At 41.4% G+C, this 25,683-nt stretch overlaps 2 protein-coding genes and 1 long non-coding RNA gene across 6 annotated transcripts in view; 2 read left to right on the forward strand and 1 right to left on the reverse strand.

The window, feature by feature from the left end:
- Nucleotides 1-8,739, forward strand: part of ELF1 (E74 like ETS transcription factor 1) — a 117,791-nt gene extending 109,052 nt beyond the window's left edge. For all 4 annotated transcript variants that reach the window (XM_028151545.2, XM_054719833.1, XM_054719834.1 and 1 more), the window contains one exon: nt 6,756-8,739. In XM_028151545.2, the coding sequence (XP_028007346.2) occupies nt 6,756-7,359 (604 nt within the window). In that variant the 3' untranslated portion in view covers nt 7,360-8,739. The remainder of the gene's footprint in view (nt 1-6,755) is intronic.
- LOC129149944 (uncharacterized) overlaps nt 1-23,817 on the reverse strand; it is a 30,035-nt gene extending 6,218 nt beyond the window's left edge. The window contains exons 1-2 of the long non-coding RNA XR_008556735.1: nt 23,540-23,817; nt 4,158-4,290 (exon numbers count right to left, since the gene is read on the reverse strand). This is a non-coding gene — a long non-coding RNA (uncharacterized LOC129149944). The remainder of the gene's footprint in view (nt 1-4,157; nt 4,291-23,539) is intronic.
- Nucleotides 23,818-24,140: 323 nt separating this feature from the next.
- Nucleotides 24,141-25,683, forward strand: part of SUGT1 (SGT1 homolog, MIS12 kinetochore complex assembly cochaperone) — a 57,707-nt gene continuing 56,164 nt past the window's right edge. Inside the window, exons 1-2 of the mRNA XM_028151538.2 lie at nt 24,141-24,328; nt 24,424-24,481. Of these exons, the coding sequence (XP_028007339.2) occupies nt 24,291-24,328; nt 24,424-24,481 (96 nt within the window). The 5' untranslated portion in view covers nt 24,141-24,290. The remainder of the gene's footprint in view (nt 24,329-24,423; nt 24,482-25,683) is intronic.

The following is a 25,683-nucleotide window of genomic DNA, read 5'->3' on the forward strand; positions in this document are numbered from 1 at the left end:
GGAGCCCCTCAAAGTCTACTAAAAATTATTATTCAATTACTTCTTTAAAAATATATTTTATTGATTTTTTACAGAGAGGAAAGGAGAGGGATAGAGAGAAACATCTATGAGAGAGAAATATCGATCAGCTGCCTCCTGCACACCCCCTTCTGGGGATGTGCCCGCAACCAAGGTACATGCCCTTGACTGGAATCGAACCTAGGACCCGTCAGTTCACAGGCTGACTCTCTATCCACTGAGCCAAACCGGTTAGGGCTTTGATTTCTTTTATTAGTCAACTTCAGTCTTATATTCCAGAATATAAATGCTGGGTTTTTGTTCAATTGATCTTGAAGTAAGCAAACATTATCTAGGATCAAGATTGACTTAGGTGGTTCAATCTTTCTTATATAGTCCGTTTAAACCTTTAACTTTGTGAAAATTGAATTCTTTTAAATCTTTAGTGGACTTGCAAGGAATAAAAAGATCACTTGTTTTCATTTTAATTGGACAAGAATGATACATCTCTAACTGGCATTTAAGAAGTAATTATTTAGCTCTCTATTTCCTTTTAATGTTTTATTTTCCTCCAGATCCTATTGGTTACATGTGATGACTGATTATGTAATTGGAAGTATGTGGTTCCTTCCATTGGTTTCTAGGCCCTTTGTCATCATTATATATATTTGTATTGATAAGAAATATACAGTGGCCACAGCTAATCACTGGGGCCCCCTTCTTGGAGTGATTTATTGGTTTTTTTTAGCATCTGTAATCAAAGTTTCCTTTTGGATACTTTATTACTCTGAATGTCAGTTTCTCAATAAGACTCAGTACCAGACATGAGTCCATATACTTACCTAGCATAACTTCTTTCTCTGTAATATTTATTCAAGAATTAATAGTTTGTTTTAGGATATTTTAAATAGATTAGCCTCTAAAATTGAATAATGTGTAATGGAGCCCTCCAACTTTGTGAAATATTAGATGTGACATTGCATAATATTAATTAACTATTCTGAGTCTGATTCCTCATCTACATAATACATGTGGTAATGCTTAACCTTACAGATAGTTATAACAACTAAAAGACACCTCCTAACATCTGAGTAGATACTCAACAAAAGCTAAATGTTACATAGTCATGCACCACATAATGACATTTCTGCCAATGATTGATGGTGGTCCCATCTATATATATAAAAGGCTAATATGCTAAGTGTCCCTCTAACCATCTGACTGGTCGCTATGACATGCACTGACCACCAAGGGGCAGACGCTCAATGCAGGAGCTGCCATGATGCACACTGGCCATTTACAAAGAAACAGCACTGTAGACCTGGCACCCATAAAGCAACACTTGGCTTCCCCCAAGTGGGACATAGGCCCCAGCACCACCCTGGAGCAACAGCCCACCAAATCGCAGCTGACGCTGCTGAGACCCCGTGGCGCAAAATGAGGCCCACAGCCCAGCCCAGAAACAGTTGTTGCGGGCACCAGGTAATGACATTACATAGCAACACCTGGCTTCCTCTCCCTAGCGACTAGCCTCCTTGGAGTTTCTTCAGCCCAGGAACACGACTTGCTTTATAGCCAAGTGCAAACATTTTACGCTTTAACCAAATGTCTGTGAAGCATTTTCCTGTGCCTCATCTGATTTGAGCCTCACAGAAGTCCTGGGCTAGGTAGATAGGAGACTCGGTAGAATCCTATTTTCTTTTCATTAGCCAGAAAACCGAAATTTAGAAAGTTTAGAAACTTGACCCGACTGAAAAGAAGAAATTGGACAGGAATGATACATCTCTAATTGGCATTAAAGAATTATTTAGCTATCTATTTCCTTTTAATCTTTTATTTTCCTCCAGATCCCATTGGTTACATGGTGGACCTTGAAAATGACTTCAGGTTTTCTCACTGCGCAGAATATAGTCAAACACTGCTGCAGTTAAATATTTTACCCTTTGTTCTCCCTGCGTGATCTACAATAATAATCTGATTTGTTTTGATATTTACTGCTGTGTTGCTGACAATTACCTGAAAGAGAAGTTGGGGTGTTTCACTGGGCTGAAAAAAGTTTAGCTACATCAGAAAGCAGGTCTAATTAAGCAAGTTTATTCTGTATAAAGTATAAAAGGCTAAGTTGACTCGCCCATGCGCAATACATATAAAGCTCTCTCTGGTGCTAATTGCAAGCGTGTGTTTCAATCTGTCATTGTCGATCGTGAATTTGGTTGACACTTCTATTATAGAGAAGGCGAATAGCGACATTAAAATATTTATTCTAATTAATTTCCTTCCAATGTGCATGCATCCGTGCACCAGGCCACTAGTAAGATTATAATGGAGCTGAATTTTCTGTAAGAAATGGAAGGGTATGTGGTACAGGTATTTTCCTCTGGTAGCAGCGATATTTGAGGGATTTGGCAATATATTCCCATCTACTCAGAGCACCTCAGTCCAGGCAGACAGCCACTGACCTTTTACAGCACAGAGGAGCCTGTACCCACAATGCTACAACCCTCCCAAATCTAGCTTGATCATATTCAGAATACATGGCTGTAAGTTCTTTGTTGAGGACTAAGATCCTGTACAAGGACACAGGTCCACAGGAGCTACCTTAACAAGTATTAAGTGTCACTGACACTTTAGAAAACGCTTTTTGTAGCAGTGTGGAGCCAGCCTGTACCTGTGCTTCGGAAATGTTTTCAGGTTGTAATGACGAAAAGTAGATAGGTTTTATTTTTTCCATCAGTTCAATGCCAGAGAGAGCTTTTTGTACCAAATAGGGTCATGGAACCAAAAACAAATTGTCAAAGTCAAAATATTGAGTCATCAGTTCTACACTCTTTCCATGTTAAACAACCTCTTGTGTGCGTGTGTGTGCGTGTGTGTGTGTGTGTGTGTGTGTGTGTGTACCACAAAGATTCTTAATCTGACCACAATAGCCAAAACCACGTTGCCATGATAATCCCCTATGTTCCTTTATCTCTTCATCTTGATTTCGTATTCCTACTGATGCTCAGGCCACCTTTCACTTCCTCCTGATAGTCACTATTATAGTTATCTATGCCTTACCCAGCCAATTTCTCCTCAATATTTCCAGTCAATCCAGCCTACCTCTCTGTTCATGGAGTAGCATTGACAGTTTCAGTGCTCTATTTCTGACTCTGTTGGAAAGAAGTAGGGGAAGGGTTTGTGGGACATTGTTTATACAGTCTCAGTTGTGTTCAGTAATGTCCTAGGCCTTCACATTATTTCACCACTCACTCACCCAGAGCAACTTCAGTCCTGTAAGCTCCACTCATGGTAAGTGCCCCATACAGATGTACCATTTTATCTATGATGCCATATTTTCACTGTACCTTTCTATGTTCAGATACACAAATACTTACATTGTATTCAGTTGCCTATAGTATTCAGTATAGTAATATGCAGTATATATGTTTGTAGCTTAGGAGGAATAGGCTATACCGAAAGCCCTTAAGTATGTAGTAGACTGCACCATCTAGATTTATGTCAGCAATTTTCAACCTTTTTCATCTCATGGCAAACATAAACTAATTACTAAAATTCTTCAGCACACCAAAAAATATATTTATGCTGATCTGACAAAAAAAAAAAGTAATTACTTGCCCTTTTTGCTCCAAAGTGACTTAAAAAAAAACACACCAGGTACTTATACTGGTATATAAAGATATTTGGTACCAAGTATTAACCAATCGGACACAACTTTATTATGCAACGTGACCAGTAAGATGCAACTATAACCCGTTCGGCGTGGCTCAGTGGTTGAGTGTGGACCTAAGAACCAGGAGGTCACGGTTCAACTCCTGTTCAGGGCACATGCCTGGATTGCAGGAGGCAGCCGATCAATGATTCTCTCTCATCGTTGATATTTCTCTCTCTCTCTCTCCCTCTCTCTCTCTCTCTTGTGTGTGTGTGTGTGTGTGTGTGTGTGTGTGTGTGTGTGTGTGTGTGTATTTAAAGATGCAACTCTATTATATGACATATATATTTATGGTTCAAGACAGGGCATTCACACCAGATAGCTATTGTTGTGTTGGCTGTTGTCATTTTTTTATTTGATAATCTAAGGGAAAAGAGGTCAGTGCCCCTGATTAAATAGCCAGGTATTACATGTCTTAAAAACTCTTGTGGGCTCTGGCTGGGTAGCTTACCTGGTTAGAATGTTGTCCTGATATGCCAAGTTTGCAGGTTTGATCTCTGCTCAGGGCACATACAAGAAGCAAACAATGAATGTGTAAATAAGTGGAACAACAAATCGATGTTTCTTTCTCTCTTCTTTCCTCTCTATAAAATCAATCAATCAATAAAAAAATTAAAAAGTTATTGTGGCACACCATGGCACATCAGTTGAAAATCATTGATTTATGTAAATGCAATCTATGATGTTCACATGACAACATTGACTAATGATGCATTTCTCAGAATGTATCCCTGTCAAGTTTGATAAATTTTAAAAAACCAGTATCTATCCACTGGTTACAAGAAGCTTAGATTTTCAAAAAGTAGTTAATTATAATATAACTTGTTTATTTTTATTTTTTAATTTATCTTTACTTATTGAAATTATTACATATGTTCCCCTTTTTCCCCCATCGACCCCTTCTATCTTGCACCCCTCCCCTCCCCCGCCTCTGCCTCAGGCCTTCACCACACTATTGATTTTTTAGTAATATAATTACACCAGACACAACTGACAGCTTAATAATTAATAATTAACTAAGAAAAATATTTTTCTGTGGTTGAAAAAAGGTGCATAATATTTTATCCTTTAATTGCTAAATTTTTTATTAGTGAGAATTGTTTTAGAATTTGTCTAAATAAACCAATATATTTACATCGTAGATAAGTATATTTTCTGGCAGATGGCAGTCAGGTATTTCAATAAAGGAACATTTTTTTCCTAATTTGAACAAAGTCTAGTATTAGCCCTGATTAGCAATATGCAAAATTTTCAAGTACATTATTGCTTGTGCCACACCTAAGAGAGGGAAGGAGGAAGGGAAGAGGTGTGTATTAAAATGTTGTAACTGTTCACAGCCATCCTATATAATAAAGAAGTAAAATGCAAATTAACCCTCACACCCTCACAAGATGGCTGCCTACAACCAGGCCAGCAGGGGGGCTAGTGAGGGACGACCAAACGACTGAACAAGCAGGCTGCCTGGGGTGACCAGGCCAGCAGGGGGGGGCAGTTGGGGGCAACCAGGCCAGCAGGGGGGGCAGTTTAGGGTGACCAGGCCGGCAGGGGGGCAGTAAGAGGTGACCAGGCCGGCAGGGGAGGGGGCAGTTGGGGGTGACCAGGCTGGCAGGGGGGGCAGTTGGGGGTGACCAGGCCAGCTGGGGGGGCAGTTGGGGGCAACCAGGCCAGCAGAGGGGGACAGTTGGGGGTGACCAGGTCGGCAGGGGAGGGGGCAGTTGGGGGTGACCTGGCCGGCACGTAGAGGCAGTGAGGGGTGATCAGGCCTGCAGGGGGGAGCAGTTAGGAGCGACCAGGCAGGCAGGCAGGCAGGCAGGTAGGCAGGTGAGTAATTAGGAGCCAGCTGTCCAGGATTGTGAGAGGGATGTCCAACTGCTGGCAGTCGGACATCCCCCAAGGGGTCCCGAATTGGAGAGGGTTCAGGCTGGGCTGAGGGGACCCCCACCATGCACGAATTTCATGCAGTGGGCCTCTAGTAATAGATAAAGTAGTAAATATTCATCTTTAGCTGAAGCTATTCGAGGACTTAGGAAATGACAGTGTGTTGAATGATTAAGCACATAGGCTATGCATTTAGATGGCTTTTTATCTAACTGGTCACCTTAGACAAACTATTCAATCTCTGTGCATTAATTTTTCCATATGTAAAATGGGATAGTACTTAGAGCTGCAAGGCTATACGTATTTATAGACACAATTGGTATGCTTACTATATGCCAAGTACTATTTTATCAATATGTACATGTACGTAAACTCTTGGTATGGGAAACCTTAAAAAAGTGATAGCTAACTATAGGGTCAGGTACCATACACAGGCACAGATTTCACACAAGCTATCCTGATTCAGGTGGACAGGAGGAGTAGGGAGGCATGTTGCATTTTGGAAAAGTTTCCTGGCTCCCAAAGTTATTCTATATCCTTCTAACTCATCCCTGCCTGCCCAATAATATTAGTGCATCTGGCCTTGATTCCTCGCCACACCCTCCCCACCTATTAAATATTCATTACCCAACTTATATTCTCTTCTATCTCTGTTCTTCACAAGAGCTGCTAATATCCTGCTGTAGACTGATTCTGACCATGGTGACTTTGGTGGCAATCTGAACTTGGAAATCAGTCATCTTACCTGTGTGGGTGGGGTCTAAGTCACCCTGTGTCTTTCCACTTCCTTTGAACTTCTGAGTTGCACTGAGTCTTCTTGTCACCTTTCTACCTAGCACATTTGTTTTTTACTCCACAATTTCATTTCTCACATATGTGGCAGGCCACATGACTATAATTTACTAAAATTTACCTGTAATAATCTGGCAATTGTTAACTATTTAATAAGCCTTGGGTTATTTAATTTTATCTAATGGTATTCTTGGGTATTTTTGTATGTACAGTGTTTACTGCAGAGTCTGGCATGATGTTAGTTATGTTGTGATGAAAATATGGGATGTAGCATTTGAAATACATAACTCTTATTTTGTCAAAATAACTTGTCAATGTTAATGTTTTAAATGATGTAGAATATGGTAATTTTCTCACTTTTATTCCTTAATCTCTATAGGACTATACAGGCTCCAACCCAAGTTCCAGTGGTCGTGTCTCCTGGGAATCAGCATTTGCATACAGTAACGCTCCAGACAGTGCCAATCACAACAGTTATAGCCAGCACAGACCCATCGTCAGGTGCTGGGTCTCAGAAATTTATTTTACAAGCCATTCCATCATCACAGCCCATGACAGTACTGAAAGAAAATGTTGTGTTACAGTCTCAGAAGCCGGGCTCTCCTCCTTCCATTGTCTTGAGTCCTGCCCATGTACAGCAGGTTCTTACTAGTAATGTCCAGTCCATTTGCAATGGAACCGTCAGCGTGGCGTCATCTCCATCCTTCAGTGCTACTACACCTGTGGTGACATTTTCTCCTCGCAGTTCACAGCTGGTTGCCCACCCACCTGGCACTGTAATCACTTCAGTTATCAAAGCTCAGGACACAAAAACTCTTACCCAGGAAGTAGAGAAAAAGGAGGTCGAAGATGATTTGAAAGAAGACACTGAGGAAACCGAGCAACAGCCACAGCCTTACGTGATGGTGGTTTCCAATTCCAATGGACTTACTTCTCAGGTAGCTATGAAACAAAATGAACTGCTGGAACCCAACTCTTTTTAATTAAAATTCCAAAAGAATTATGGATGATTGTTTTTTAATTTAACATTTCCAATTGAATGCAAACTATCTGATTCTAAGACAAAATTATAAAGATGTTCCTTTTTGTAGTTTTTAAAAATAATTAAGAGTTAGTCTTGACTTTGTTAGATGAGGGAGGAAAACCAAAGTGTTTCTCTTTGTTCGCCAAATGTTTCAGAATTCAGTTGTGAAGGAACAGGCATTTTATACTATGAAGACATTCTTTTGAGATTTTTTTTTTCAGTTGCTATATCTTAAGCATTTTTAAAGTTGCTTTTAAAATTTTACAATGTCTGATCTTTTCTGATTCTGTTGTAAATACAGTACTTAAATAGAAGACAACAGGAAACTTATATAGGAACTATTTTCATTCCACTTGTGTAAGTTAAGTCTTGACTCTTTCAACTGCAAGACACCTATTTTATGCTTTGTTAAAATTATGATTTCACTAGATTGACTTTTAGTTGGCTGCACAGTATATTGAACTATGAATGTAAAATATAACATTAAAATTGAAATATGCCCATGATGATGGCTGAACCTGTTTCAGAAGCAGGGTAGTATGAAAGCATCAATCTAAGAGTGGCTCTCCTAACTAGTTTTGTAACCTTGGGCAAGCCACTGTTCTTTCTGGGCTTCAGTTCTCTCATGAAAGTAAGGAATACATTTGGATTAGACTAAATGATCTTCAATTTCCTTTACAGTTCTAAATTTATGATTCCAACTCATATTTTAGAATTATATCAATTAAAACATCAGCTTATTTCCTAATGTAAGTATAGCAAAAATATTGCAGAAAAATTGCCCTAGAAATTAAAATTTCTACTATCTGTAAGATTGCTATGAACCTGAATTCTTCATTAATTCTTTAGGCCCCTGTGCACTGTGGCCCATTAGTAAACATACATTGCTAAGTGCTGATACACTGCTGTTCTGAGAGAGTCTAGACTCTTTCTTAAAGGCTCAGAAAACAACCAAGCCTTGGGTTAATCTGTTTGATTGGTCAGTTGCAATAAAAGCACAATTGCTTTATATTTTGGATCTTTTTAAAAATTAGTAGGGGGGGAATTGCATACAAAGATAATATATATATATATGTATAACCACGTTTTTGAAATAAATTTCAGATTACTTTTCAACTGTAAATAATGTACATTTAATTTCACAAGAAAAATTGTTTTCTGCATATTTTCTAGTATAGGAAAGATAAATTTTTGTAGATGAAAAATTTTTCTTTAGAAGTCTAATGTTATATGTTTTCATATTACAAGAGTGACTTTGTATTTAAACAAAAATTTAAATTTTGGAATCCTCTAAACATTTTTGTATCTGCAATTGGTTTATTATTAAATAAATCATATAAAAATTCTCATGTTTTCAAGCAAAAGTTTCTTTAGAACAAGTATACAGAAAATGTTGCTAGTATTTAATAGTGTTAGTAAATGCTTACGTAACAAACTCCATTAGTCAGAATTGCAGAATGTCATCCTCTCATTTTTCCTTTCAGCCATGCCAAATGGCAGTTTCCAGACATCACACAATGAATTACAAAGCTCCAGAAATTAGAAAACAATAAAATGTTCTCAGCAATAATATTCAACATAATTTTAAAAACAAGTTTCCCAATTTCTAGTTAGAAATTAGACGTTAATTGATTAACAGAACAGAATACGAGAAACAGAAAATGTAGGAAAATTACAATTTCAATCCTATACCTCTATATCCAGAAGTTACTTTCACTTACGGATTTTCTCATGTCAGTTAATATTCTTCCAAAATATCATTTGGAAAGGAGCATTCTTATCTCTGAAGATGGAGAGACGCTGAAAAGGATCTCAATGAACAAGCCTTTCTGAGTTTCCCCAGTTTACTACCCTTCGCTCATGCCCTTTTCTTCTTTTTCCCTACAATTTTCCACTCTTCATCAAACTTAGTATAAAAACGCTCATGCTTAACCATTTCTTTGAGTCTTCATTTCCTTATGAAGGCTCCCATGTCACATAAAACTTGTATTAAATAAATTTGCATGCTTTTCATCTTTAATCTGTTTTTATCAATTTGATTTTTAGGCCCAGTTTGTGACACTAAGAAGGGTGAGCAAAGTTTTTCCTCCCCTGGAACTCTCTCTAGGCATGCATCCCTTAACATGATGCATCATACATACTGATCTCCTGAATAGGGGCATAGCTCTCATTCAGCACTTGGCCTTTGAACATCAAATCATTGATTCAATATGTATTTATTAAGGAGAAGCACTTGTGATGTTACTGTCACTATCCTTAATCTATAATCCTGCTGCTTTCCTCACTTTCCATTCATTCTTTAGCCCTCTTTAATATTGCATTTGCCCTTCCTATTACCCTGAAATTACTGTTGCAAAGATCTCTAATTAGTAATCAATTTCCATATTGGCAGATTTCTGTCCTCCTCTTCCTTGATCTCTCTAGCATTTGACAACCTTTTATAACTCACTCTTCTTGAAACTCTCTATTGTCTTCACTTTAGTACCCAACTCTTTCCTGTCCTCCTCCTGCCTTCATAACTGTGTTCCTCTTGGGTTTCTCAAGAGACATTTTCAAAGGTTGGAGCTCCCTTTAATTTTATTGAATGGTCATTGTTCTTCTCATTCTCTTTGCTTCACTTTGTCCCCTCCAGTCTATTCTCCTCAATGCAATAGGAGTGCTGTTCCCAGAACACCCTGAGCAGCCATCCCTTCACAGTTTATTGGCTAGATTGGTCTTATACCCCTTAAACCAATCGCTGGCCAAAGAAACTGGATTATCATAAATGACTTAGTCATGTGTTGGGAATATGGACAGCAAACAAAATTGGGGCTCCATCATAAGGAATAAGGGTGGAATGATACAACCTATTATCACCCATACACATCATTCTATATATACTGGTACACCTTCAAAAATGTTCATGCCTATGGGAAACATGTATTTCCCAAAGAGAGATCAGCCAAAGGCTCAATTACTTGATCCATTTTCATGACTAGGATCATCAAGGTGATGTGCAAGTCCTCTTTTTCAAATTAGCCATGGCTCCCTAGTTTATTGTCCTCCACAACCACATCTATCTAGTCTGAGCACTAGGAAGAATACTTTCCAAGGATTCTCAGCTTTAGAATACACTACTTGATGGTGTAAATTTGATGCCCTGTCTCAGGGTCCCCGTTTTCCTAGCATTGCATCCTTAGTGCCTTCCATTCTGCCTCTTCCACCTGGCTTATTATACTACCAGTTTAGGTTCTTGGTCATTAACAACTAGAGGCCCGGTGCATGAAAATTCAGCCCTCAGCCTGGCCTGCCCCATCTCACAGTCCGGGAACACTCAGGGGCGGGAGGCGACCCGGCAATCAGGTGAATGCAACGCCCCATCACACCTCTGCTGCTGCCATTGCCAGCAGCACAAGCCTCGGCCGGCCCTGGTTACCTGAGCCTTGGGCAGCTGGGCAGCCACCATCCGGGGCTTGCCAGTGCCTCAGGCCAGCCCTGGGCGGCTGGGGGACTGAGGGAACTGGGGGACTCTGGAGGCAGGCGCGCGGAGTGGCCGGGCCCACCTGGGGCAGGCCTGGCCTTGCTGCACGCCTGCCGCTCTGGTGGGGCTGAGGGGACTGGGCGTTGCCATCTTTGAGGGCGTGGCAGTCAATTAGCATATTCCCTGCTTATTGGCTATGGGCGGGACAGTCAATTAGCATATTCCATCCTTATTGGCTGTGGGCACTGCCATCTTTGTGATGGTGTGAGGGTCAGTTAGCATATTCCCTCTATTAGATAGGATAGTGATGGATTCTGGTGTTCAGCATAAAAGATTTCATTAGAATACTGTATAGCTCACAGAATAGACAAGAGGACTAGAGAATCAGGGTCAATATGAGTCACAAAGCTAGAATCAATTGCAAAACTATACTGCACAACTGGTCTGGTGAGGAAATTGTAGCCACTCTTGTCAAGCATTAAATACTGACTTTTGGCCCTGGCCAGTGTGACTCAGTTGGTTGGGCATCATCCTGTGCCCAGAGAGGTTGCCGGTTTGATTCTAGGTCAGAACACATGCTCAGGTTTGGGGTTTGATTCCCAGTGGGGGGGGCATGCAAGAGGCAGCTGATCGATGTTCTGCTCTCACATCAATGTTTCTTCTCCCTCTCTAAAAGTCCAATAAACTATTCTTTAAAAATAAATAAATGAATACTGAGTTTTGTACCTCTTTCTCTACCACAACAGAAATTTTATTTTTATATAGAGAGAATTAACCACAGTCATTTTTGATGCATTGTGTCAATTAGCTACTAATTTATGTGATTGGCAGAATCTAGGTCAAGTGTCCAGGCCTTTAACTCCAAGGGAAGTTGAGAAAGAGAGTTCAACTTCTCAACTAGTTTGGCTTTTTAGCTTCTATAGAAGACGATGCTGCAGTGAGAACTAAAATTTAGGGAATTTCTCCCCAACATTGAAGGGGACTTAGATTCTTTGCTGCCTAAAAAGAATGATCAATCTCCTCTGTAAGGGCAAATCCAAATTTTTGGGACCTGAATTTACACAATTTGGTGGTTGGGTGGGTAAGGGGGACTTATTTAGGAAAAGCACAAAATTAGAATACCAAATTAGAGGGTTTGAATCAGTTTATGCAAATGAACAGCTCTAAGGCTGTAATTCTCAACTCCCTGTGCTCTATTTTCCAGACCTCTGAGTTTGCTGTTACTCTGCTTAGCACAGTTTATTTCATTCTATTTGGCTAACTCCTACCTATTCCTCAGACCTCAGCTTAGACATTACTTCCTCAGAGAGCTTTCTCTGAGCTCTTAAAACCTTGCCACTGCTGTCATGAGCCCTTTAATTTCTCCCATTTGGGCACATATAACAGTAAATAATTGCCTGCTGATATGTGTCATTCCAAAACTAGATTATAAAGAGCAAAAGTTGTACTCATTTTAGTGCTCTCAGTCCCAAGTGTAATATCTGTACATAGTAGGCACTCAATACTCATTAAAAATGTAACTATACTACATACTAGAGGCCCGGTGCATGGATTTTTGCATGGATGGGGTCTGGTCGGCCCCACCCTCTGGTTGAATTTTGGTCAAGGGGACAATTTGCAAATTAGCCTTTTATTATATAGGACTAGAGGCCCGATGCATGAAGATTCATGCACGAATGGGCCTTCCCTCCCCTGGCTGCCAGCACTGCCTTCGCTCTGGCTGGAGCAGCCTTTCCGCTCCGGCCCAGAGCCGCCTTTCTGCCTTCCCACACCCAGAGGCCCGGAGTGGCTGGGGTGGTGTGGAATGCCTGCGTCCCGCCCCGCGCCTGGCTGCTCGGTGCCTGCATATGCAATTAACCCGCCATCTTTGTTGGGTTAATTTGCATAATCACTCCTGATTGGCTGGTGGGTGTCACAAAGGTATGGTCAATTAGCATGTTACTCTTTTATTAGGTAGATTCTCTTTGCCTATTTTCATGCTCATGTTCTCATATTGCTAAATACTATCTGTATGCTGATGATTATCAACTTTTACTCAGCATTGAACTTGTTTTAAAAATGTCTTTATAGAGCTATAATTGACATACAATAAACTACACATATTTAAAGAGTACAAACTCATGAAATCACTATACTCAAGCAGTGAAGCTATCCATATATTTGGTGAGTCTTACCCTAAAAGTTTTCTTGTGCCCCTTTTAACCACTCCCTTCTTGCTGTTCCTCCCTGCTCTTGGCCCATTCCACCCCTCAGACAACCACTGATCTGCTTTCTGTCACTATGTATTAGTCAGCATCTTCTAGGATTTTATGTACATGGAATTAAATAGTATGTACTATTTAAAATATATATATTTTATTGATTTTTTTACAGAGAGGAAGGGAGAGGGATAGAGAGTTAGAAATATCAATGGGAGAGAAACATTGATCAGCTGTCTCCTGCACACCCCTTACTGGGGATGTGCCCACAACCAAGGTACATACCCCTGACAGGAATTGAACCCGGGACCCTTCAGTCTGCAGGCCAATGCTCTATCCACTGAGCCAAACCAGTCAGGGCAGTATGTGCTATTTTTATCTGGCTTCTTTCATTGTCATAATTATTTTGATATTCATCCATGTTGTAGTGTACATTCCTTTTATTGCGGAGTAATATCCCATTACATGGATATACTGTGTTTTTCTATTCACTTGTTGATGGGACATTTCGATTGTTTCTCATTTTCAGCTATTAGATTAAAGCTGCTATAAATATTTATGTACAAATCTTTATATGGACATGTATTTTCATATCCCTTGGGTAAATACCTTGGAGTGGTCTGGCTGTGTCAGAATATATCATTTTACATTCCCACCAGGAGTGCATGCTTCTTCCAGTTGCTCCTTATATCTCCAACATGTCAGTCTTTATTTGCATTTATCTAATGACTAATCATTTTGAGTACCTTTTCATGTGTTTCTTTTCTGATCCATATATCTTCTTTGATGAAGTGACTGTTAAATTTTTTTTGCCCATCTAAAAAATTCTGTTGTTTTTTTATTACTGAGTTTTGAGAAGTCTATAAATCCTGGATATAGGTGTTACTGGTTCTAAGTTGTGTGCCTGAAACTCAAAACATCAATTAGGGATAAGGAGAGATTTCTTGATCAAGTAGGCACCAACCAAGAAGATGGGACATCTAGTCCTCAAAACCATATTAAGAAAGTACAGAGTCCAGGCTCCTTTTATGTTAAGGGAAGGGGAAATAGGAGAGCTGTTGTAAAAACTCAAGCCCCAAGCAGAATTCCTCTAATGATTAGCATGTCTAAAGCAGAAGCTGTTAGCCTGAAGGTCATGGGAACTTAAACAAGATGGAATGACTCGGAGAGACCAAGCATTTCACTCTGTTACACAAACTCTTTGTCAGATGTGATTCGCAAATATTTTCAAAAGTATAAAAACTTTTAAAATTTTGGTAAAGTCTAATTTATCAACTTCTTTTATGATCATCAAAGACTTGGCTTTGGTGTCATGTCTATGAAATCTTTACTTAATCCAAGGTCACAGCAATTTTCTTTCCTCCAGAAGTTTTATAGTTTTGAGTTTTACATTTAGATCCAAGATCCATTTTGAGTTAATTTTTGTATGGTGCAGGGCATGTTTGAAGTTCACTTTCTTACTTTTGTATATCCAAAAGTCTAAAAAGAGTATCCTTTCTACCTGGAATTACTTTTGGACTTCTGTTGAAAATCAGTTGTCCATACATGTATGGGTTTGTTTATGGACTCTGTTCTATTGATTTGCCTATCTTTGTGCCAATACAAAAGGTTGATGTGTTGAAATCAGGTAGTGTTAGTTACCTAAATTTGTTCTTTTACAAAGTTGATTTGGCTATTCTAAATTTTTGGCATTTTCATTTGAATTTCAGAATTTTTTTTTTCAACTTCTACAATGAAAAAAACCTCAATTTTGCATGGGATCATGTTGAATCTATAAACCAATTTGGGAAGAACCAACATGAGTTGGTTTTTGGACTCATGAACATAAAGTGTCTCTCCATTTAAGTGTTTTTTAATTTCTCTAATCAATGTTTTGTAAGTCTCAATGTATACATTTTGCAATGCTGTGTCAGATTTATTTTTCAGTACTTAACATTTTTTATGCTACGGTAAATGTCACATTTTTAAAAATTTCAAATGGATTATTTGATTTTCTTTTAATTTTTCCCTCCTATTTTATTGAAGCATAAAGTACACAAATCTTAAGTGTAAAACTTGATAAAATTTTACATCTGAACATATTGGTATAAGTACCACCCAGCATCCAAGAAGGTTCCCTCATAGCCCTTTCCACCTAAATCATCCTCTGATGCCCCTCAAAGTACTTCCACAGAGGCGGCACAGGAGAGGGGGCTGCACAGTCCCGGTCCCAGTGATATGTAAAATCTGGGGTATTTAAAAAATTAAATCCCGAGTAGAATAAAGGAATCGAAAAAAAAGCAAGTGAGTGCAAAGGGTTAAAAAGAAAAATTGCCCATCTGGTGTGGCTCAGTTGTTGAGCAATGACCTATGAACCAGGAAGTCATGGTTCAATTCCCAATCAAGGCACATGCCCGAGTTTCAGGCTTGATCCCCAGTGGGGGCTGTGCAGGAGGCAGCTGATCAATGATTCTCTCATCACTGATGTTTCTCTCTCTTCCTTTCCCTTTTTCTCTGAAATCAATACACACACACACACACACACACACACACACACACACACACACACACACACACTAGAGGCCCGGTGCATGAAAATTTGTGCACTGGAGTGGGGTCCCTCAGCCCGGCCTGCCCCCTCTCACAGTTCAGGAGCCCTCAGGGGATGTCCAACTGACAGCTTGGGAGTGGGCCTAAACCACAGTCTGGCCTCCCTCTGCAGGAGGCGATCGGGCTGATCAGAGGAAGGTGCCGCCTCCATCACCCCACTGCTGCTGCAGGCCCTCGGCCCTTGCTTCTTAGTGCTGACCCCACCCACTGGTGGGTGGGGGGTGATCTGGGGCCAGGCCGGCTGGGGGAGGGGCTGTAGGAGGTTGAGGCACAGTACTCCGTCCAGCCTCTGTGGAGGCATATCACTGGGACCGGGACTGTGCAGCCCCCTCTCCTGTGCCGCCTCTGTGGAAGGGGCCATGGCACTGGACCAGCCCGTGCCACCGCCCCTCCCACGCTGCCAGCCCTCAGCCCTCGCAGCCACTGCGGCACGTCCGGATGACGTCCAATGTATCCGGTCTAATTAACATATTACCCTTTTATTAGTATAGATTTTATGTCTTTTTTTAAATATGTATAAGGGTATTATTTATTCACTAGTAGCCCAGTGCACGAAATTCGTGCACATTGAAAGGAAATTAATTAGATGAAATATTTTAATATTGCTATTTGCCCTTTCTCTATAATAAAAGTGTGAGAGATAAAAGGAAATGAGTACAATGTATATGAAAATAATACATAATTTTATTAATAACTAAACAATAACAAAATGATATAACAACAATAACAAACTCGTAATATAAAAACAACATTGATGCAAATAATGACTGATAAAGTGATTAAACTTATTCTAATATCTCCCTGAATACCACATTAAGAGTAAAAACACTTTCAGAGTGCTTGACTAATTTCCCTTGAGATAAAGTATTTACAGCTTTAACTTTAACGTAACATGCTCTTTGAACTCAAGAGAAAGCAACAGCAGTAACTGGTTTGGCTCAGTGGATAGAGCGTCGCCCTGTGGACTGAAAGATTCCAGATTCGATTCCGGTCAGGGGCATGTACCTTGGTTGCGGGCACATCCCCCGTAGGAGGTGTGCAGGAGGCAGCTGATCGATGTTTCTAACTCTCTATCCCTTTCCCTTCTTCTCTGTAAAAAAATCAATAAAATACTTTTAAAAAGTACTTAAAAAAAAAAGAGAGAGAAAGCAACATATAACTGACCATGTCCAAAAAAGGGTTCAGGTAGGAATATTCCTACTCTGTCTAGAGTTTGTCCTTGTGATTTATTAATAGTCATCACAAATGCTGGCATAACGGGAAACTATCTTCGAATTAATTTAAATGGGTGGCCAGTGTCAGATGGGGACAAATCAATTCTTGGAATCAGAACAATCTCTCCCTCTGCAGATCCTGTTAATATTTCAGCTTTGATAATGTTAGGTTGCAATCTTTTGATAATAAATCTGGTACCTGTATTACAAAGACCCCATTTACTATTAAGATTTCTCAATAGCATGATGATTGCACCCACTTTCAATTTTAGTTTATGACACAGCATTCCAGAAGGAGTAACACTATTAAGAAATTCAATAGGAAAATTTTCCTTTTCAGCATCATCTGTTGAGTCAATGGAGTCATCACTCAAATAGGTGTGAAAATCTCCATCAAGTATATCCAAAATTTCTTCATTTAATTTTTGAACGTGCTCATTTTTTGAACAAAGAATTGCACGTTTAGATATATTTTTAATATTATCTATAGATATACTATTTCCAAAGGTGGCTTTAATAATAGATCCATTAAAAATCATTTCATGGGGAATTTCAATAACATCCATTCCTAAATGAAAGCTGCTATCAAGTTTGCCATCTCCAAGTTTGACTAACCATTCACTATAAGCAGAATCCTCTGATCTCATATTTGTTTTAAGAGACAACTGTCTGAAACATCCCCAAACACTACAGTACTTTAAACTTATTTGTACTATGGCCAATCGTATAGCATGGTGACACAAAAATCCCCTCTGAAAAGAACTTTCCCACCAAATGCAACATTCAAATTAGCACCAGCGAGAGCTTTATATGTATGGCACGTGTGTGAGTCAAAGTTTATTTTTAAATTTCCACTGTGCGTCATATGTACTGGTTGGTCGGACGGATGGACAAATGTCGGTCACTTAGCCTTTTATCTATACAGATTATGAGTCATGATTTTACCTTTTTAAAAAATTATCCTTTAATACCTCCAAAGCACAATGAGTAAGAATCTGAAGGTTTATGTGGCTTCTATTTGGTTTCTAGGACAAAGTTCTTTCCTTTACCCACCACTCACTTCTCTCCTTTTACTCTTGAATGTTAATTCCAACATAATTGCTTTCTCAGTCAGGCAACCACAAAAAGAAAGAATGAGCCTACAATTCATGCCATGTAATCTCTATCAGGCATAATTCAAATCAAATCCCATCAGGCAAAGTCTGGGATAATTAAAATGTATAAGAGAACAGTGGTGACCTGGGGGAGAACTTATGAAACCTTGTCTCCTGATTTTGCTGAATATTCTTTTTGTTATGCTAGACTCCAAGTCCCATTCGGGGACCTGGTCAGGTGACTGCGGGGGCTAACCCACGCCGACTGCCCTGGTCCGTGATCCGTGATGGAGGACCTGGGCAGGCGGCTGCGGGCGCTAACCCATGCCGCCTGCCCTGGTCCGTGATCCCTGATAGGGGCTTGGAGCTGGCGGCGGCTGACTCGAAGCCCCTATCCGGGACCTGGTCAGCTGGCTGCCAGCGCTAACTGCCTGCCCCAGTCCACCATCATGGCTTGGATTCCACTGGCAGCAGGTGCTGCCCCCTCCCCCCGCCATCTTTGCTGGTTCAATGTGTATATTTGCTCCTGATTGGCTGGTGGGCGTGGCTGGTGGGCGTGGCTGGTGGGCATGGCTTATGGGTGTAGCGAAGGTACGGTCAATTTGCATATTACTGTTTTATTAGGTAGAATATATATATTTTAAAGGAAAAAGGAAGCCCAGGAGATAGCACCAGAAGATAAAGCTATTCAGGTAGGATTGCTGAAAGCCAAAAGATAAAGGCACAGAAAGATAAAGAGAAGTCAGCATATGAAAAAAATGTTTACTTAATAAGGAGTTCAGTGACGCTTAAATATTACACATTGATGTATATAAGCAATAAGAAAATTTAAGGGGTTTTGTCTATTATTTAGGATCCCTTTTTTCTACTATTTACTTCAGTTCCCCATTGTTTTACAGTTTATGAATACTGATATTGGTTCACTCTTAATAAAAGTTGTACAAAGTACAAAGACAATTTTTAAAAAATGAGGATATTGTAAGGAGCCTCTGGGACAACTTTAAGTGTACCAACATTCACATTATGGGGTACCAGAAGGAGAAGAGAGAGAGAGCAAGAAACTGAAAACCTATTTGGAAAAATAATGATAAAAAGCTTCCCTAATCTGGTTAAGGAAATAGACATATAAGTCCAGGAAGTAGAGAGTCCCGAAAAAGATGAACCCACAGAGGCCCACACCAAGTCACATCATATTTAAAATGCAAGAAGGTGGGTGGGAAGTGATCAACCAAAGAATTTGTATGCATATATGCATAACCCATGGACACAGACAATAGGTTGGTGGAGGCCTGGGATTGGGGTGGTCTAGAAATGGTCAATGGGGGCGGGGGGGAAGGGGTACATATGTAATACTTTCAACAATAAAGATATTTAAAAATTAAAACAAAACATCATTTCCCCAAAACCCTGGACTCATTCTTGACTCTTCTATTTGTCTCACACACCATATCTAATCTACTATTAAAACCTGCTAGTTCTATCATCAAAAGAAAATTTAATTAATTAAAAATAAATAAAATCCAAGAAGTTAAAGACAAAGAGAGAATCTTAAAAGCAGCAAGAGAAAAGCAGTTAGTTACCTACAAGGAAGCTCCCATAAGACTGTGAGCTGACTTCTCAACAGAAACTTTGCAGGCCACAAGGGATTGTCACGAAATATTCAAAGTGATGAAAAGCAGGGACCTAAAACCAAGATTACTCTACCAGCAAAGCTATCATTTAGAATCAAAGGATAAAGAGTTTCCCAGACATAAAAGCTAAAGGAGTTCATCACCACCCAATCAGTATTATATGAAATGGTAAAGGGTCTTCTTGAAGAACAGAAAAAAAGATAAAAAATATAAATAATAAAATGGCAAAGTATACATATCTATCAACAATTATTTTTAATGCAAATAGATGAAATTCTCCAATCATAAGACATACAGTGGTTGAATGGATAACAAACAAGACCCTTACATATGCTGTCTACATATGCTGTGTCAGATCAAAAGATACACACAGACTGACAGTCAAGGCGTGGAAGAAGATATTTCATGAAATTGGAAATGGGAAAAAAAGCTGGCGTAGTTAATACTTAGACAAAATAGACTTTTTAAAAAAGGCTATAACAAAGGCAAAAAATGACCCAGCCATTCCACTGTTGGGTATGTAACCAAAGAAACCCCAAACACTAAATTGAATAGACATGTACATCTATATGTTTACTGCAGTATTATTTACAATAGCCAAGATGTGGAAGCAAACTAAGTGTTCATCAATAGGTGAATGGATAAGGAAGAAGTGGTGCATATATACAACGGAATATGACTCAGCCATTAAAAAGAATGAAATCTTGCCATCTGCAAAAACAGGGATGGACCTAGAGGGTATTGTGTTGAATGAAATAAGTTAGGGAAAGACATGCCATATGATTTCACTTCTAGGTGAATTCTAAAAAGCCCCAAAATAAACCAACAAGCAGAACAGAAACTGACTCATACAGAGAACATTTTGACGACTGCTAGCGGGGAAGGAGCTTGGGGGGGATGGCAAAAAATGTGAGTGGACTAATAAGTACAAATTGATAGTTACAAAAATAATCATAGGGATTATTAATTAAAAATAAATAAAATCCAAGAAGTTAAAGACAAAGAGAAAATCTTAAAAGCAGCAATAATCCCTATGATTATTTTGTAACTATCAATTTGTACTTATTAATCCACTCACATTTTTTGCCATCTCCCCAAGCCCCTTCCCCGCTAGCAATCGTCAAAATGTTCTCTGTATGAGTATAGCTAAGGAATATAGTCAATAATATTGACACTATGTATGGTGTCAGATGGGTACTACATTTATTGGGGTGATAATTTTGTAAGTTATGTCTAATCACTCAGTTGTACACCTGAAACTAATATAATATTGTACATAAACTGTAATCCTATATAATAAAGAGGTAATATGCAAATTGACCGTCACCCCAACACATAATATGGCCGCCCCCATGTGGACATAAGATGGCTGCCACAAGATGGCCAGCAGGGGAGGGCAGTTGTGGGCAATCAGGCCAGCAGGGGAGGGCAGTTGGGAGGAACCAGGCCTGCAAGGGAGGCCAGTTGGGGGTGACCAGGCCTGTAGGAGAGGACAGTTGGGGGGTGACCCAGGCCTGCAGGGGAGGGCAGTTAGGGGCAACTGGGCCTGCAGGGGAGGGCAGTTGGGGGCGACCAGGCCTGCAGGGGAGGGAAGTTGGGGGTGATCAGGCCTGCAAGGGAGGGCAATTGGGGGGGGGCAGGCCTGCAGGCGAGGGCAGTTGGGGGGGGACCAGGCCTGCAGGGGAGGCAATAGGGGGTGACCAGGCCTGCAGGGGAGGGTAGTTAGGGGTGACCAGGCCTGCAGGGGAGGGCAATTGGGGGTGACCAGGCCTGCAGGGGAGGGCAGTTGGGGGGGACCAGGCCTGCAGGGGAGGGCAGTTGGGAAAGGGGACCAAGACTGCAGGGGAGGGCAGTTAGGGGTGACCGGGCCAGCAGGGGAAGGCAGTTAGGGGTGACAAGGCCTGCAGGGGAGGGCAGTTGGGGAGGACCAGGACTGCCATGAGGGCAGTTAGGGGTGACCAGGCCAGCAGGAGAGGGCAGTTGGGGGTGACCAGGCCTGCCAGGGAGGACAGTTAGGGGCAACCAGGCTGGCAGGGGAGGGCAGTTAGGGGTGACCAGGCCGGCAGGGGTGGGCAGTTAGGGGCAATCGGACCGGCAGGGGAACAGTTAGGTGTCAATCAATCTGGCAGGGGAGTGGTTAGAGGGGTGATCAGGCTGGCAGGCAGAAGTGGTTATGGACAATCAGGCAGGCAGGCAGGCAAGTGGTTGGGAGCCAGCAGTCCTGGATTGTGAGAGGGCAGTCGGACATCCCTTGAGGGGTCCCAGATTGGAGAGGGTACAGGCTGGGCTGAAGGATCCCCCCCACACACACACCCCCAGTTCATGAATTTCGTGCACTGGGCCTCTAGTTGAGAAATAAAAAATATTTAAAATGAATTTAATGTGGGACATGGCAAATGATGACGTTTTTTAATAAGACAGAATCAATTGGATATCCATGTGTGTGTGTGGGAGGGAAATAAACCTTGATTTCAACTTCTTACCTTTCACAAAAATTTGAGGTAAATCAGACCTGGATACGCATGGCAAAATAATAAAGCATCTAGAAGAAAACAGAATTTTCTTCATGGCCTTGGCATAGGCAAAGCTTTATTATCTGTGATATAAAGAGCATTCATCATAAAAGATCAACAAACCCAGAAAGTTTTAACTTAAATATTTCTGTAATTGTTACCTTCCTCTTCATCCTTACAACCACTGAGCTATTTATGAGTCACTTTGGCCTGTGTTAGAGTCCAGAACAAGCCACCCCAAGATGTGCAGCAGTGGTATGCAGATTACTTTGAGGTAAAGGCAATTTTAGCTTCAGGCTCAAGAGAAAATTCTGCCCTCTTCCCCCAAGTACCTAGAAGAATTTGAATCAGAAACCTTGCTCATGAGAGATTATCAGAGATAACTTCTATTGACCTATCTAGTATAGGTCAGGGCAAACTACTAATTACTGAATGTCTTCTTTTATCATCCTGCAATGACCTTTTGAAGTCCCCAATGCACCTTATTTCATCCCTAGCTCAGGATGTCTTATATACCTCAATCCTCCTTTCTATCTCTGAATCTGTCAGGTATGCATGGTCCCTGTCTCTCATGTATGTGGTGTTCCCATGCACATAATAATAAATTTGATTTTCTCTTGTCAATCTGCCTCCTGTTAATTTGATTTGGCCAGCCAAAAGAACTAGAGGAAAGAAAGGGGCATTTCCCCCCCTTCCCTACCCCTGTAAAACAGCAGTGGTCTCCCAACAGCTGTTCTTATTTTCCCTTTAATCATTCTCCTCCCGCCCCCACCAGCCTCCTGGGTGGCGGTGGGGCAGAGGGAACCCCTTTAATCATCCTTTAAAAAAAAGTTTTTTATTGATTCCAGAGAGGGAGAGAGAGATAGAAACATCAATGATGAAAGAGAATCATCCCTGGACTGCCTCCTGCAGGCCCCCTACTAGGGATCGAACTCAACTGGGGATTGAGCCAGCAACTGCCCCCACCTGAAACAGAGTTCACATTATAGTTTATAACACAAATCCTATTCTGGATTACCTTTTCCAATTCCATCATTAACTAATTCTAATTCATCTTTTGAGGCTCATAGGATTCCACATCTTTGAGAAACCCATTCCTATACCTAATATTCCCCTAAGTGACCCACCATGCTATCACATGACTCTTCCCCTTCTTTCATTTTACCACTTAGAACAGCACTGGTTTAAGTTTGTGGAGCGCATTAACATTTTTGAATCCCAAGGCTTAGTTTAGATTTTGGGTGCACTAACACTCACGCTCATTTACTCGTTTACCTCTACTGGCTGAGCCGCTTACTCCCACTCCCTCTTGCTCCTCCCACCCCTGGCCGGAGTACTTGCTGGAAGCTGCTTCTCCCCGATCTGCCAGGGACAAAGACCGGGAGGGAGAGCCTAGCCGACTAGGTTGGAAGGTAAAGCAGCACTGAGACTTCAGCCCACCTTCTTCCTTTCAGTGCCTTCCGCAGAAACACGTTTTTCTTCTTGATCTGGGACGCTAACTGGGAAGGAAACCTGCGCCTGTGGCGTTCAGGGGAATGGAACATTGCCCCCTCACCGGAACCAAAAGACTTGGGCCTGTCTAGCCTCTGCGGGGCAGAACGACTTCCGGCGAGTTCTTTAGGATCCTGGGAGTGACCCGCTGCCATCCGGGAACTTTCACGTGACAGCAAGTGACTTCACGGGGCACGGAAGGCTTGTCTCTCTCCAGTTAACCATGAGTGTGGTGAATTGTGACAATGGAGCGCGATGTGGCTTGTCATTAACAGGCATGTAAACGCCCCCACACGCCACACGTTCCTGAGCGATGACAGTATAGTACCAAAGTCCTTTTAAGCTACTACCCCAGAGGCCTCTGTCGGAGTGCGCGCGCGCGTGGCGTAAGAGGGCCCGCCGAGGCTTCCGTAACCAAGGCTTCGAGGGGCGGGGAATAGGAGTGCTGGTCACCGGAAGCGGGTTGGGCCGGGAGACTTGGTCCTCCACGGTCCCGGCGAGCCCCGCGCCTGCTTTTTGCTTCCCTCCCTCCTTTACTCCCTTCCGGTCCTCTCCCTCCGCGGCGCGCAGCGTGGCTGCTCGTTGGCTACTTAGAGCGGAAGCTCGGTTGGTGTCTCTCCAGAAGTTTCCCCCTTGGGCGGCGGCGGAGCTGGTAACCTCCGTAGTAGCAGCTGCAGCAACACAACATTGACTGGTAGAGATGGCGGCGGCTGCAGCTGGACCTGCAACAGCCCAAAGGTACGTGTTTTTTCTTCTTTTTGCTATTTATTTTTCTCCCTTGTCCCCCTTTCCTTGGTTAGTGCGCCCTGCTGAAGTCGTTGCTTTCTTGGCAGGCTTTGCCGGAGCTTCTCAGATGCTCTGATTGACGAGGACCCCCAGGCGGCGTTAGAGGTGAGAGAACCCGGCTCAGCCCCCTCGACTCTCCCTTGGGGAAGGCGGCGAACCCCGCCTCTTCCCAGCACATGTCTTCCTTTCTGGGACTGTGTCGGCTGTTTTTGCGGAGTTTCAGCCCTCGTATGGACAAAGTCAGCCTCCTCTTTCTCTGTTCTTTAGTGACTCCGTTAACCCAGACCCCCTGTTCTTGCCCCATCCCATTCCTAGACCGTTTCTTCACCCTCGCAGGTCTTTAGAAAAACGTTTCTATTTCTGTAGTTGACATGTATAGTTGACCGGGAAGGCTTTTTTGTTTGTTTGTTTGTTTTTTTAATGACATTTAACTAGACGAAGAAGTGAAATCTAAGCTTGATGGTATTTAATTCGTTTTTTCGTTTGACAGTCATCCTTGCCATTCTTATGTACCAGGCGATGTGCAAGGTGTATATGCCCTGCCACTGTTCATTATTGACTCATTTGTTTCTTCATCAAAACAGTATTTTTTGGAGTTGATGTGTGCGAGGCGCCGATTGCTATTGATTAAAGTCGTATTTATATATTTAACTGACTTAAAAAAGCACTTTGTGTTTGTATGAAGTGAAAGGCTATAAAGCTATAAAAGAAAGTAAAAGTTAAATAATACAAAGTAATAAAGGGAGCCCAAGCTAAAGATACACGAGGCAGTGGGTCGCAGAATTGAGCCAGGGGTTTCTTGCTTTGAAACACTAGGAAAAGAAACCAAACCCTGTTCTCTTGTTATACTCTAACATACCTAAGGTTAGCAGTTTGAGGCGAGAGGATCTTTTTCCTACCTATAACGTCTAAAAATAATTTGCCACATGGTAGTAGAGCCTTTCTGGGGAGGTGAGGTTTGAGCAGAGACCTGTGGGAATGAGCTGGGGAGCTTTGGAGAAAGCATTCCAGGCACTGCCGAGATTCTGATGTAGGAATGAAGCTCGTCTGTACAAGGAGCAGCAAAAAGGCCCGTTCCACTAGAGAGGGGTGAAAAAAGTATGAGATGAGGTGGAAAGGAAACCAGAGGTAGGTCCTAGTGCCTCTTAGAGCAGAATATGTATTTTCAGAATATGAAGGCCTTCAAATAAAGTGGTTGATTAATCAGTTGTACTATAATATTTCCCAGTGAGGCCTCTGGGATCAGTAGTAGAATATGTTTCAGGAGGTACTGAGAATTTTTCTCCACAATTCCGTATGTCAGCTAG

This window comes from Eptesicus fuscus, chromosome 8 (assembly GCF_027574615.1).
Source record: "Eptesicus fuscus isolate TK198812 chromosome 8, DD_ASM_mEF_20220401, whole genome shotgun sequence".
NCBI classification, from domain to species: Eukaryota; Metazoa; Chordata; class Mammalia; order Chiroptera; family Vespertilionidae; genus Eptesicus; species Eptesicus fuscus.